The sequence below is a fragment of the Acomys minous genome (genome assembly GCF_964271855.1).
Source record: "Acomys minous genome assembly, chromosome: 16".
Lineage (NCBI taxonomy): Eukaryota > Metazoa > Chordata > Mammalia > Rodentia > Muridae > Acomys > Acomys minous.
In genome coordinates this window covers 69,831,444-69,846,845 of record NC_140498.1, presented here as the reverse complement: position 1 = coordinate 69,846,845, position 15,402 = coordinate 69,831,444, and the positions used below count along the sequence as shown (strand labels likewise).

Below are 15,402 nucleotides of genomic sequence, written 5' to 3'. Positions count from 1 at the left end.
AGTTGAAACACCGTCTTTCTACGTAGCTCTGGCTATTCTGGAGCTCATTATATAGACCAGGCTGAGCTTGAACTACCCGCCTCTGTGATCACAGGTGTGTGGTGCCATGCCCCACCCTCGACTGCTGCCCACCAGCGCTTGAGGCTGCACTCCCAGGTCCTCACGTGAGGCTTTACACCCTCTGCTGAGAGAATGTCTCTTCTCAGCATTCCCCTCCAGCTCCCCCATAGGTTCTGTGGAACTGTCCCACCTCGGAACCTAGAAAGTCAGTTCCTGGATCTGGCTGCATGGCCGGCCTGAAACATCCCAGAATCCAATTGAGCCAATTGGCCCAGAGTCCACTGGCCAGTCTGATGCAGTGTCTCTCCAATCCTTTAAGTCCAAGGAAGTTGTGGTCCCAATGCAGGGCTGTGAGAGAAGACACAGGACAGTGCCCTGCAGCCCTTGAGTCTGGACTAAATACCTCTGGGCTGGCTGCTGCTTTGGGACTTAGAAGTCTGTGGTGACAATTCTGAGCGAGCTGGTTGGACCCGAGGAAAGGCTGGTGGTCGATGACCCTGTGCTGTGGGGTGCAGACTGCTTGGTGTCACTATGACCACATACCCTCCTGATACCTACCTGGCTAGCTTTGTCACTATGTCCCAGCCAGGCCTGATGGATCTCAGGTATCCTGTGCCTCTCCCTGTCTCAGCTGTGACCCTGCACCTGCCCAGGGTGGGGCATGCTTAGCCTGGGGTGGGGTGGGAGGGGGTGGGGTGGTGATCATGTGCCTGTCTGCTCTCCCTGCACTCTTATCTGCCACGTGCTCCACACTGCCCCCCAGGCCACACTGGGCCCCCTGCTCCCCTGTCCTTTGGACTGGGGTGGGGACAGGCCTCTCTCTGCTACAATAGAGGGTGGTACAGGGCCAAGGAAGGGTGATGTAGGTCAAGCCCAACCTTGCCAGATCACTATGCAGAGGCCTGGTGAGGGGAGCATGTTCTGTTTTGTTGTTGTTGTTGTTTTTTTTTAAGATTTATTTATTTATTATTTTGTATACATGTACACCTGCACACCAGAAGAGGGCATAAGATCATATTATAGATGGTTAGCTGGGAATTGAACTCAGAACTCAAGAACAGACGGTGCTCTTAACCACTGAGCCATCTCTCTAGCCCTGTTTTGTTGGTGTTGTTATTGCTTTGCTTTGCTTTGTTTTGTTTTTTGAGACAGGGCTTCTCTGTGTAGCCTTGGCTGTCCTAGACTCGTTTTGTAGCCCAGGCTGGCCTCGAACTCATGGCGATCTGCCTGCCTCTGCCTCCCAATGCTGGGATTAAAGGCGTGTGCCACCGTGCCCAGTATGTGGAGCATGTTTTTAAAAGACCCAAGGGTGCAGTGAGGCTGGAGGCTCCTTCAAGGCTCAGGACTGGTTCCTCAGACCCAGATAGCAGAGCAAACATCAGGGAGATATTGTCCCACCCAAGAAGGGCACAATGGGGCCTCAGGCATGGGCAAGGACCTTCATTTAGTCCTCAGTCTGCACAGGGACAGTGCCATCTATCTGGCTGGACGATTTACAGTGGCTCACACCTTGGTGGCCAGGGACTTGCAGCTCCACGGGACACCGGGTGGGCATCCTTTCCTTGAGTGGAGTCATGTTCTCATAGCTCTTTCTCTGGCTAGGCTCATGGATTTATATGTGGTGGCTGTGGCTCTGTGTGGTTAAGTTCTGTGAGGGCTGCTGGCATCTTGGGTCTGTGGCTGCATGCCAGCCCTGGGCTCCTCCAGAGACACACATGCAGGACTCACCTACGGCAGGTGAGGGGGAGCTTGCCCTAATGCAGTTATCTTCTGCTGTAGACCCTGATGGGTTATCTCCGCCTATAAAACAAGCCAATTGAAGCCAGATTAAACCTATAGAAAGGGCAGGTTTATTTGGGAACTGAGGCTCCTGGGCAAATTCAGCAGCCTCAGGGGACCTGGCCTGTGGCAGGAGGGCGGGGTGGGGTTAGGTATGTGTTAAGGATTGAAGATGACATAGGAAGATGACATGTCTGCCACCTGCTGGGCTTGGAGAGCTGGTGGCTCCAGGGGAGGGGGTTGGGGCAGTCCTCAAGAATGCCAGGAATATGGAGGCTTTCCTTCCAGGGGGCAGGATTGGGGGAAGGAGTGGGGTTTACCATTTACTGGACCATGTGGGGGAGGGGAGGGCACCCAGAGATGCCTACGGAACAGACTCCATGGACCATGGGCAGAATCATTAGTCAATTGTCAGTGACCATTTAGGCACTGGGGAGGCTGACTACCAGGGGCAGAATTCTCTGTGGTGGCCTTGCACCTAATGGTGGCTGGCTGGCTGCTCCACGGTTGGTGCCTGGCTGCTCCATTGTTGGTGGCTGGCTGCTCCATGGTTGGTGGCTGCTCCATTGTTGGTGGCTGCTCCATGGTTGGTGACTGGCTGCTCCATTGTTGGTGGCTGCTCCATGGTTGGTGACTGGCTGCTCCATTGTTGGTGGCTGCTCCATGGTTGGTGACTGGCTGCTCCATGGTTGGTAGCTGGCTGCTCCATGGTGCCTGGCTGCTCCATGGTGGCTGGCTACTCCATGGTGGCTGGCTACTCCATGGTGGCTGGCTACTCCATGGTGCCTGGCTACTCCATGGTGGCTGGCTGCTCCATGGTGGCTGGCTACTCCATGGTGGCTGGCTACTCCATGGTGGCTGGCTACTCCATGGTTAGTGGCTACTCCATGGTGCCTGGCTGCTCCATGGTGCCTGGCTGCTCCATGGTTGGTGGCTGCTCCATGGTGGCTGGCTGCTCCATGGTGGCTGGCTGCTCCATGGTGGCTGGCTGCTCCATGGTAGCTGGCTACTCCATGGTGCCTGGCTGCTCCATGGTTGGTGGCTACTCCATGGTGCCTGGCTGCTCCATAGTTGGTGGCTGCTCCATGGTTGGTGGCTGGCTGCTCCATGGTTGGTGGCTGGCTGCTCCATTGTTGGTGGCTGCTCCATGGTTGGTAGCTGGCTGCTCCATGGTGCCTGGCTGCTCCATGGTGGCTGGCTACTCCATGGTGGCTGGCTGCTCCATGGTTGGTGGCTACTCCATGGTGCCTGGCTGCTCCATGGTTGGTGGCTGCTTCATGGTTGGTGGCTGGCTGCTCCATTGTTGGTGGCTGCTACATGGTTGGTGGCTGGCTGCTCCATTGTTGGTGGCTGCTCCATGGTTGGTGACTGGCTGCTCCATTGTTGGTGGCTGCTCCATGGTTGGTGACTGGCTGCTCCATGGTTGGTAGCTGGCTGCTCCATGGTTGGTAGCTGGCTGCTCCATGGTGGCTGGCTGCTCCATGGTGGCTGGCTGCTCCATGGTGGCTGGCTGCTCCATGGTGGCTGGCTACTCCATGGTGGCTGGCTGCTCCATGGTGGCTGGCTGCTCCATGGTTGGTGGCTGCTCCATGGTGCCTGGCTGCTCCATCGTTGGTGGCTACTCCATGGTGCCTGGCTGCTCCATGGTTGGTGGCTGCTCCATGGTTGGTGGCTGGCTGCTCCATGGTTGGTGGCTGGCTGCTCCATTGTTGGTGGCTGCTCCATGGTTGGTGACTGGCTGCTCCATGGTTGGTAGCTGGCTGCTCCATGGTTGGTAGCTGGCTGCTCCATGGTGCCTGGCTGCTCCATGGTGGCTGGCTACTCCATGGTGGCTGGCTGCTCCATGGTAGCTGGCTACTCCATGGTGGCTGGCTACTCCATGGTGGCTGGCTGCTCCATGGTTGGTGGCTACTCCATGGTGCCTGGCTGCTCCATGGTTGGTGGCTGCTCCATGGTTGGTGGCTGGCTGCTCCATGGTTGGTGGCTGGCTGCTCCATGGTTGGTGGCTGGCTGTTCCATGGTGGCTGGCTGCTCCATGGTGGCTGGCTGCTCCATGGTGGCTGGCTGCTCCATGGTGCCTGGCTACTCCATGGTGGCTGGCTACTCCATGGTGGCTGGCTACTCCATGGTGGCTGGCTGCTCCATGGTTGGTGGCTGGCTGCTCCATGGTGGTGGCTGGCTGCTCCATGGTTGGTGACTGGCTGCTCCATGGTTGGTAGCTGGCTGCTCCATGGTGGCTGGCTGCTCCATGGTGGCTGGCTGCTCCATGGTGGCTGGCTGCTCCATGGTGCCTGGCTACTCCATGGTGCCTGGCTACTCCATGGTGGCTGGCTGCTCCATGGTGGCTGGCTACTCCATGGTGGCTGGCTACTCCATGGTGGCTGGCTGCTCCATGGTGCCTGGCTGCTCCATGGTTGGTGGCTGCTCCATGGTTGGTGGCTGGCTACCCCATGGTTGGTGGCTGGCTGCTCCATGGTTGGTGACTGGCTGCTCCATGGTTGGTAGCTGGCTGCTCCATGGTGGCTGGCTGCTCCATGGTGGCTGGCTGCTCCATGGTGGCTGGCTGCTCCATGGTGCCTGGCTACTCCATGGTGCCTGGCTACTCCATGGTGGCTGGCTGCTCCATGGTGGCTGGCTACTCCATGGTGGCTGGCTACTCCATGGTGGCTGGCTGCTCCATGGTGCCTGGCTGCTCCATGGTTGGTGGCTGCTCCATGGTTGGTGGCTGGCTACCCCATGGTGCCTGGCTGCTCCAGATATGTAGGCTAGTAGAGGGAGATGGGAAGCAGGATCAGAATCCAAGATCCTGGAGCATACGCTGCCCACATCTCCCCTCAACCCAGCAGCTTCTCGAACCCCTAGCCTCCATCCTTCTGCAAAATGGTGGCCACCGCAGGTTCCTAGTATCTCAGCCATCTCACCTCTCAGGACTCCCCGGGTACAATTTCACGATGTTTGATGTTTGCCCAGGCAGAAGAAATTAAGTCGAGGGTGACATTTGCCCAGGCTACCAGCAGGAGGAGGGGCTTGGTGGAGACGGCTGCCCCAGGGCCTCCACTTTATAACAGCAGCTGAGCAGGGAGCTGTGAAATTTGATTTCCCTTCTCTTCTGGAACAGAACAGGGGTTTGCAATTTCATTCCCAGTATTATGACAAAGCCACTTGTTCGGTGGCTTCATAGAAACTTCTCTAGTATCTCTGGCAATAATAAAATCCCTGAGTTCTCACCCGTGCAGGCATTTGGCTCACTAAAAAGATTTTTATCTGAGCACAAGGTGGGGCTTGCTTTTCAGAGCAGATAGAGGGAGGCCAGAGGGGACAAGTAAAGAGCCTTGTGGGCTGGTCCAGACCTAGTCACCGGACCCCAGGTGAAGGCCATACATACGGACCCAGGGTGCCTCTTCAAATCCAAGACTTCCTCTGGCTGGGTGTGGGAGCATGGGCCTGCAATCCTTGACAGCCTGGAGCCAGAAGCAAGAGTTCAAGGGCAGTTTGGGCTATGAGACACTGTCTCAATTTTAACAACTTAAGAGCCCACTTGCTTTATCATCATATACACTAAACTGGGAAAGGCACCGAGATTAGCATGCGCCTGCACAAGGGTGGAATGCAAATTTCTGCAGTGTTCTATATTTTGTCTGTGTGATGTATGGGCCTGTTCGTGCATGTGGAGGCCAGAGGGGGACATCAGGTGGCCTGCTGGACCAATCTCTGCCTTGCTTTCTCAAGATGGGGTCGCTCACTGAGTCTGGAGGCAGGCTAGTGATCAGCAAGCGCCAGTGACCCTCCTGTGTCTGCCCCTCAGTGTTAAGGCTGCAGGGGCAAGTGTGGCCACATCCAGCTTCTTATGTAGGTGATGAATATTTGAACTTGGGTCATCATACTTGCTGAAGCACTTTTCACCCATCTGAGCCATCTCCCTAGTCCTAAACTTTCCTTTTATTTTTTTATTTTTATTTTTATTTTTTTTGTTGTTTTTTGATCAGAGTTTCTCTGTGTAGCCTTGGCTGTCCTGTCTTCACTTTGTAGACCAGGCTGGCCTCGAACTCACAGCAATACATCTGCCTCTGCCTCCCGAGTGCTGGGATTAAAGGCGTGCGCCACCATGCCCAGCTTAAACTTTCCTTTTAAAAACAAAGAAGAATATAAGGAGGAGGAGAAGGAAGAGGAGGAAAAGGAGGAGGAAGGACCAGTACTGGCAGCACAAGCCTTTAATCCCAGCACTTGGGAGGCAGAGGCAGGTGGATCTCTATAAGTTCAAGGCCAGCCTGGTCTACACAGTGAGTTCTAGACCAGCAAAGGCTACATAATGAGGCCCTGCCTCAAAAAAACAAACAAACAAACAAACAAACAATCACTATTCCAACCAATACATAAAATAAAAAAGAAGGGTTAGGGTGATAAATCAATAGCTAAAGTGCTTGCCACACACGCATGAAAATCGAGTTTGATCCCCAGGACGCCGTGAAAAGGCAGGCATGGTGATGCACACTCGTAATCCTAGTGCAGAGGCGGCAGAGGCAGGCACAACACTGGGGCTCACTGGCCAGCACAAGCTCCAAGCCAGTGCAAAACCCTGTCTCAAAAAAAAAAAAGGTGGATGGCTTCTGACACCTGACGCTGACCTCTGGCCTCTGACTACACATACATGCATAGAGACAGGCCATAGATTTCCCCCCCAAAAAATGCACCCATAATATTAGAATGACAAGGTGCTCCCTCCAAATCTGCAGGCAACAAACAGTTCTAAGGTGACTTCAAGGCAGCCCTCGATGTTCAGGGAGGCTTGTGGAGGACTGACAGGCCCATACTGCGTCACACACACACACACACACACACACACACACACACACACACACACACACACACACGGTACAGTGTACCACCAGGAGAAATAGGCAGTTGGGTGGTATCCACAGGGGATGAGAAATTACACCTAACCTGTAATTTACAGAGGGTATAAAAATCCTGCTCAGCACAGTGAGTTCCCTTCAAGTCAGGATTTTATAGTTTCTATAAAAATGATGCACACTTGTTCTAAAATATCATCGTGAAAATTCCAGGAAGAAACCAAGTAGCTTCCAACATCAGGCCCCAAAGCTGTCAGCGTTGCTATGCTGTGTTCCTGCCGTCTTGGTGGAGGTGGACAGTGGAGCAGCTGTGGATGGAGGCACCATGATGTGTCGGAATGTTTAAACTCTGCAGCTCTTCACTGTGAAGTGCGTAGAGGTGCATTTTGTCATGTGACAGCAAGATACACCAAATGACAGGACTTTGTTTTTGTTTTGGGGGGGTGTTTCGAGACAGGGTTTCTCTGTGTAGCCTTGGCAGTCCTGGATTCACTCTGTAGACCAGGCTGGCCTCGAACTCACAGCGATCTGCCTGCCTCTGCCTCCCAGAATGCTGGGATTAAAGGCGTGCGCAACTACGCCCGGCGACAGAATTTTGTAATTCCGGCATTTGGGAGACTGAACCAGCGTTCAAGCCAGCCTTGGCTATAGAGTGAGACTCTCTCTTGATAAATGAAAAACAAAATGGCTGAGGAGATGGCTCAGCCACCGCAGCGCTTGCCACACACATCTTACACTCTGGTGAGTGAGCTTGGCTGCTCTCACGCTGCCACTGTGAGCAGGTGCTATGGGGACACCAGTGTTGGGCGAGAAAAACCAAGGCTCACAGGTGACGATACATCAAACACAAAGTGTGTTGCACGGGAGCAGTTGGTGCTGCCCTGCACTGTGTGGCTGGGCTTAGCGTGTGGAAACAAGCAGACCCTGGGGGTACTTAACTGTGGGGCTAACCAAGGGCTTCTTGCCCTTCTGTGTCACAGAGCATAGGGCTCTCAGGCAGTCACAGTCACTGGGGCAAGGGTTAACTGTCCCCGGGGGGGGGGGGGGGATCAGCAGACCCTGTAGTAGCCTTGCAATGCCAGGGCTGCTGCCTAAGACCAACATAAACATGCCGAGTCCTCTTCCCCCCCCCCATCGCTCTTTTCCAGACAGGTTCCATGTAGTCTTGAACTTCTACCATATATACCAGGCTGGCCTCAACCTCAAACAGATGCACCTGCCTCTGCCTCTTGAGTGCTAAAGATGTGCGCCGCTGCACCTGCCCACCACCCCGTCTTCCCTGTCTTTTACCATCCTTCACCAGACAGGAGCTAGGACGAACAGTCTGAGGTAGCTGTTCTCCGATAGCTCCGGGAAGACACATATCTGAGGGCACTCGAGCCTGGTGGCACCTGGCACTGGCATTTTGCTGGTGTCCTTGGGTCCCTGCACATAGCAGAAGCCCCAGTCACCTGCCTCTGCACAAAGGCACCTGGATGTGTGAACAACCCACAGCAACTCTGAGGACGGCCTGGGGTAAGCCACACAGCTCAGCGCCGCTTACTGCTCACAACACAGGGTCACCGCTCGACACCCAGGGGTCTCATGCCAGCATCCGCAGATACAGAAACATGGTGTGACTGTGACGTGGTGCAATCGAGGGAGAGTAGCAGACACTAGCCCCCCGTTTCTAGGGTGCTGCTGACCTGCCCCTGTGGAAGTGAGCAGGTGGGTTGCTGAGGGGAAAAGCTGGTTTCAGAAGCAGTTTGGAACTACCAGAAAACAACCCTCAGCATAAAGATAGCTGCTGCTAGACTAGAAAAATGAAGTTGAGCTGGTGACATCTCCTAAGCTTGGGGACCTGAGTTCATTCACACATGTGAGGAGAGAAATGACTCCTATAAGCTGTCCTTAGATGTACCTACACACACACACACACACACACACACACACACACACACACACACACACAGAGAGAGAGAGAGAGAGAGAGAGAGAGAGAGAGAGAGAGAGAGAGAGAGAGAGAGAGAGACAGAGTTCTTAAATAAATAATATGTAATTTAAAAAGCAAGAAATTGTACTGGGGACATGGTTCGGGTGGTAGAGCATTTGCCTAGCACGCAGGGAGCCCTGGGCTCCATCCGTCAACATCATGAGAACCAGATACACACCCGTAATCCCAGCACTCCAGATGTGGAGGCAGAAGGATCAGGAGGTCAAGGTCATCCTTGGCTACATGGAAAGCCCCTATCTCAAAACACTTCAAACAAGAGGTGGTGCATGCCTTTTAATTCTAGCACTTGGGAGCAGAGGAGGTAGGTGGATCTCTGTGAGTTTGAGGCCAGCCTGGTCTACAGAGTTCTAGGGCAGCCGTGGCTACACAGAGAAACACAGAGAAACAAAAACAACCCAGAACTTGGGGAGGCAGAGGCAAGTGAATCTATGTGAGTTTGAGGCCAGCCTGGTCTACAAAGTGAGTCCAGGACAGCCAAGACTACACAGAGAAACCCTGTCTCAAAACAACAACAACAACAACAACAACAACAACAACAACAACAACAACAAAGCCCAGCAGTGGTGGTACACGCCTTTAATCCTAACACTTGGGAGGCAGAGGCAAGTCAATAGCTGTGAGTTCAAGGCCAGCCTGGTCTACAAAGTGAGTCCAGGATAGCCAAGGCTAGACAGAGAGACCCTGTCTCAAAAAACCAAAAAAGAAAGAGAGAAAACAAACAAACAAACAAAAAAACCCAAATATGTCAAATATGTCAAAAGGCAAATAGTTCCTCACTTCCTATTTTGTATTGCTTGTTTGTGCAAAGAAAAGAACAGAGTCAGGGAAAGAGGCTGGTGTTTGGCCATGAGGACAAAAGGTGGACATTTTGCTGCCACTTGCTTTCCCTGACAGGTTCTGTCGTGAGGACTCAGGTCTGTGACAGGCTGAATCAGGCCGAAAGCTGTCCAGGCTCCATGGTGTGACGGCCACACTGGGCGGGATATCCAATCACATGGGTGTTCACCCCCAAGGGAAGCCTGTAACATTCACAGACGGGGAAGAAGAACGGAGCCACTCTCTGAAGGGAAACAGGTCAGCAGAGGAAGCATCTTGGTGTGCGCTGCAGGGCTGAGCCATGTTAAAGTCACCCTGGGTGGCACAGAGTCTCAGGCAGGTCTCCTTGCCCTGTGGGCAGAAGGGCTCGGCTCTGCTCCAGGCAGTTGGAGACACGGCCCTGTGGTTTTCTTCTCAACTTTTGTCCTCTGCCTCTGGCTTCCCATCCATTACGTCCCTAAAGCCCAGCTTCTCCAGCGGTTCCGGTGCCATCAGCTGCCTGGAAGAGAAGGACACTGTCACGGGGAAGGAAGGGCAGGAGGGAGAGGGCGAGATCACCTGCCCAGGCTCCCAGCACGATCCACTTCCCACGGCTCAGAATGCGCAGGAGAGGCTCACAGTGAATCTGGTCACCATCTCGACTCAGGGACTTCTCTGCCTCCTTAATCAGTGACGATGCCCAAGGACAGACACTCCTGGGGCCCACGGCCTATGGGTGCCAGGGTCCTGATGTGGGAGCAGAGGAGTGGCTTGCAGGTCACACTCTAACCTCAGGGACACTGAAGATCAGAGTCTGCCTGGCTCTGGCCAGACAGCAAGCATCAGGAGGAAGGTGGTCCAGGGTCTGGGAACACAGATGCCCCCACACCTGCCCCACCCAAAGCTCTGCAGAAGGACAGGACTCCAGCTCTGGGAGGCTAAGGTCTAGCCTCAGGCCGTCTGCCCAAAGGCTGCAGGGGTGTATGCGTATGCTGAGTGTGAGTGGCTTGTCTGTGGTTTTGAAGCCACAGGTCACAAGCCTAGTGTTGCTGGCCCTCACTGCCAGAGAAAAGTTACCAGCCAAGGAGGACATAGTTGAGGAGGCAGCTTCCACTCTCCACAGGCCTGGGCCCAACTCTTGGAAGACCAGAGGCCTCAGTGAATGGTGGTTTGTGTGAGCCCAGGGGTGGGGGGCAGAAACAGGCTATGGACCAGCCTGGGCTAATCACAGACCATGTCCTGAAAGAGGAATAAACAAAAGGCCAGGGACGTGCCTAGCCTGGATGCCTAGGACTTATGACCTAAAGCCCATTGGGGCGGCTTGTGCTTGTAACCCAGTGCTGGGAAGGTGAAGAAGGGCAGGTCCCTCGTGCTCCACAGACTGCCAACAGGGCCGATCAGTGAGCTCCAGGCCACTAGGATGGGTGGCCCCTAAGGACAGAACCCAAGGTTGACTTTCACATGCATGAAAGGTGCACATCCGCACACATATAGATAAATAAAGCCAAAGGAATGTTTTCAATGTCCCTCTGCCACCTAAGGGGACACACCAAGAAAGATGTCTTTGGGATTTCTAAGGCTGGCATCACTCAGATGAGCCTGGAGCTGTTTTCTGGACCCTTCCTGAGAGCTTAGCCACGCCCACCTGTCCCAGCACCTCTCATTGCATCCTCCCGTCACCTTTGCCTCTCTGGAGGTCGGGGCAGGAGGGCTGCAAAGGCAGCAACAGTCCCTGAGGCTCCCCATTGCCAGGAGGACTAAGGGGGGATATTTTAATTTTATTTTTTTAATTGCATTTACTTATTCATGTCTTTTCTCTGTGTGTGTGTAAGTGCTCGCCTCTGCTAGGTCTACTTCCACTGTACGGTTGATAATTTCATTAACAACCAGCCAAACAAAATAATGAACCAGCCAAGCATGGTGCCATACACCTGGCACCCCAATACTCAGGAGGCTGAAGCAGGAGGATTGCTGTGAGTTCGAGGCCAGCCTGATCTACAAAGTGAGTCCAGGACAGCTACACAGAGAAACCCTATCTCGAAAAAACAAAAAACAAACAAACAAAAACACACAGAAAAGAAAAAAAGAAAAAGAAAGAAATTCTTATCTGTCTTCTGAGGCCAGAGGCAGTGAGAGTAGGACAGACCCAAGCGCTGTCATGATGGCAGGGCCAGGCCTTGCAGCCAGAGCTGAAACACCCATACTGTAAGCCCTGCGTGCCTACACCTCAGGAACTTGTCTGGGTCTGCCAAACACAAAGAAGGGAGGCTTAAGTGGACCACTGAGGTCTCCCCCACCTTGAGAGACAAAGGGGCCTGAATTCCTGTGTGAGCAAGGGGACCGGCCCCCTCCCCCTGCGTAATGACATGCTAGCTGCTCCTTCCCATTTAGTCAGAATGGCTCTTGCTCATTCTCAGGCAAAGCTCAGCAGAGTGAGGTTTCTGCTGTGTTTCAAAAGTAAACTTGCAGGGACTGTAAGCATCACCATCCATCACTGCTTAAGTCGCCTATTGTCCCCGTGACATTCCAAACAGCTTTCAGTGGAAAGCTACTATTGCGGTGCATGTTCTTACGGGCTGAGAATGTGAAAGGTATGCTGGCTCAGTCAGCGCTGCCGTGATTTACGATTCTGAAAGCTTAATGACAGAGGGACAAAGCTCTGAGGAATGGGGGGCCACTCACAAAGAGGTTCCCAGGGCATCTTGGCAGCCCTGTGTCACCTCAGTGGTTAAGCTGTGATTTCTCCCTGCTAACATCAGCCACTCTGATGTGGCCGGGAAGGCGGCTGGGTTGGTAAAACGGACCTGAGTCCCACGTACCAGAACCCACATAAAGAAAGCTGGGTGTACTTGCAATCCCCGCAATGGGGGGGCAGAGATGGGAGGCTCCCTTGGCTTGCCTGTAGCCAGCTTAGCCTAATTAGTGAACCCAGGGCGGCGACAGACCCAGCTCCCAGCACCCATATGGTGGCTCGCCACCCACCAACTAAGGTAGGAACCATCAATGGGGTACTTGCCTTTGCATCCTGCAGACTAAATATTCCTTAGATTCATTTCGGCACAGAGCGTTTTCGTAATTCTTGTCGCGGAGACACTTCATGAACTTTTCTTTAAAGCTCTTACATTCACCTAGGAAGAAAAGAAACACAGCATCCTATCTGTGAAAGGAAGGCCTGACCTGCTCCCGTGACGGCCTGAGGAGCAGTGCTATGGTTTCCCTCAAAATCTGTGCCCTTCGTGAGGCTGTGGGTGTGGCTCCGAGGTAATGTGCACACTTGGCATATAGTCCCCAGGGTTCAACTCCTTGTACTTCAAAACAAAACAAAGGAGCTGCAGAGATGGCTCCCTGGTTACGAACACTGGCTGCTCTTGTAGAAGACCTGAGTTTAGTTCAGCATCCAAACTGAGCAGCTAACAAATGCCTGTAACCCCAGCTCCAGGAGTCAAACATCCCCTTGTGGCTACCAATGGCACCTGCACACACATGGTGCATATACATATGCTCAGCTGCACATACATACATGCAAAGTTAAAAAATTAAAATAAAAACAGGCGTAGGCCGGGCAGTGGTAGCGCATGCCTTTAATCCCAGCACTTGGGAGGCAGAGGCAGGTGGATCACTGTGAGTTCAAGGCCAGTCTGGTCTACAAAAGCAAGTCCCCGACCAAGACTATGCAGAGAAACAAAACAAAACAAAAAGCCAGGCATAGCTGTGCACACCTTTAATCCCAGGACTCCGGAGGTAGAGGTGGGTGGATCTCTGTAAGTTTTGAGTTCAGCCTGGTCTACAGAGTGAGTTCCAGGACAGCCAGGGCTACACAGAGAAACTGTCTTGGAAAAAAAAAAAAGCAAAATTAATTAATAATTAATGAATGAAAACAAAATTTTAAAATGGAAAATTTCCCAATGAAATGTTGGTTAAAAAAAAAATCACAATTTAAGGATAGTGAGATGGTTCAGCAGGTAAAGGAACTTGCTAGGACCCACATGGAGGAGAAAGAGACCTCGCCCCCTGACCTCCACAGGTTGTCCTCCATGTACACCGTGGCACATCGTCAAACACGCTAAATAAATATAATTTTAAAAAGCAAATGATCTTGGGGCTGGAGAGGTGGCTCATAGGTTAAGAGCACTGACTGATCTTCCAGAGGTCCTGAGTTCAACTCCCAGCACCCACATGGTGGCTCACAACCTTCTATAATGTGATCTGATGCCCTCTTCTGGCCTGCAGGTGTACGTGCAGGCAGAGCACTGTATACATAATAAATAAATAAAATCTTAAACAAAAACAAGCCGGGCATGGTGGTGCACGTCTTTAATCCCAGCACGTGGGAGACAGAGGCAAGTGGATCGCTGCGAGTTCAAGGCCAGCTTGGTCTACAAAATGAGTCCAGAACAGCCAAAATAATACAGAGAAACCCTGTCTCAAAAAACTTAAAAACAAAACAAAACCACCGCCAACAACAAAAACAATAACCTCTGAAGCTGTCCCTGGCACAGAGTTTCAACAACATCGTACCCAATGCTCAATCTACACTAACATGCCACCATAAACAGAAGCATTTCTCAGGACTGTTTTGTTTGTTTGTGGTAGGTTTGGGAGAGGGTTGTTTTCTTTTTCTTTCTTTCTTTTCTTTTTTTTTTTTTTAACTGTAGCACTGAGGACTGAACCCGGGGCCTCTTGTCCCTGTGTGTGTTAGGCACCTGTTCATCCTCTGAGCTACAGCCCCAACTCTCTCCAGATTGTTTCTGTTTGTTCGTTGTTGTTGTTTTGTTTTTCTTTTACATGTTTCAGCTTTCCAAAAGGCGTGCTAACGGTAAACTTCAGCACTGCGAACGGTAATGCTCTGGGCTGGGAGTGTGGCTCACAGGCGGAGCCTGGCCCAGCCCTGGGTTCCAACCTCAACATGAGATGTCAAAAAGCTTTTCGGAAATATTTCTTTGCCCAGTGTTCACTGCAGACCCAGAGCCTTAATTAAGCTGGGGAAGGCGGGTATCTCCCGCACTGGCACGAGGGGAGCCTAGCATCAAGTCGCACGCCAGGAGTCCTGTCGCCATCCTGTCACATTAACCCCGAGTCTGAGCTCTCACTTGGAGGGACCGTGCTTGGCAGGTGGCTCTCTGAAATAAGGATCCTCAAGACTCAGTTTCCCTACTTGCGTCCCCACGGGGCTCCTCAGATATTGCACCTGAATCCAACACCTCTGACCCTGCCATGCAGAAGCAGTATCCCAGATCCTGCCACCCACATCCAATACCCCTGACCCCTGTCACCTGTCACCGAGAAACAGCCCTCCAGACCCTACCACTCAGGCTCAGCACCCGAGACGCTGCCACCCAATGCCAGGCCGCCAGCAGCTTGCGTATCGCCTCGCCTCACCGAAATGGTCCAGCGGAAAGCTGCCTTTGTCGGGTGGCCGTGGCTGGAAGCTTTTGGTCCCGAAGTTCATTGCGGTCGACATGACGGCGGAATCCAGAGCAGAGAGCAGAGGCGACGCAGGGCGGGCGGTCGAACACCGAGCAGGCCCAGGAAGCGCAGAGCTAGTCGAGCGGTAGGCCGGGCCCCGCCCCGCCCCCAGGCCCCGCCCCGCCCACCGAGGCCCCGCCCATAAAACCCCGCTCCACCGGTCTAGGCCAGGTCCCCGCCAGGATGTGAAAGGACCCCCACCCTTTGTGGCTACAATTTGATGTTTTCCAGGCAGTCATCTTCTGGTACCGATGAGCAAAGCCAGCCCACAGAGGTGCAGCCCGAGGACACCAATTCGTGCTCCGAGAGCTTCATCCTATCCATCTGTCTACCAGGATTTCACCATCTGCTCAGAAGGTCCAAGCAAGGCAAGAAGCTCACTAAAGAAAGGATGGGTGTTGTGACACAGTGCCACAAACAGAGGTTTTACAAACAGAAATTAAACCAGGGTGTAGTGCC

General features: G+C 53.1%; 1 protein-coding gene across 1 annotated transcript; it reads right to left on the bottom strand.

Annotated features, from left to right (window-relative positions):
* Positions 1-9,243: 9,243 nt before the first annotated feature.
* On the bottom strand, positions 9,244-15,007 carry COX19 (cytochrome c oxidase assembly factor COX19). Its single transcript, XM_084764277.1, has 3 exons — positions 14,857-15,007; positions 12,490-12,605; positions 9,244-9,993 (listed from the first exon to the last, which is right to left on the bottom strand). The coding sequence occupies exons 1-3, from the start codon at positions 14,936-14,938 to the stop codon at positions 9,913-9,915; spliced, it is 279 nt and encodes a 92-aa protein (XP_084620403.1). The 5' UTR covers positions 14,939-15,007; the 3' UTR covers positions 9,244-9,912.
* Positions 15,008-15,402: the final 395 nt, after the last annotated feature.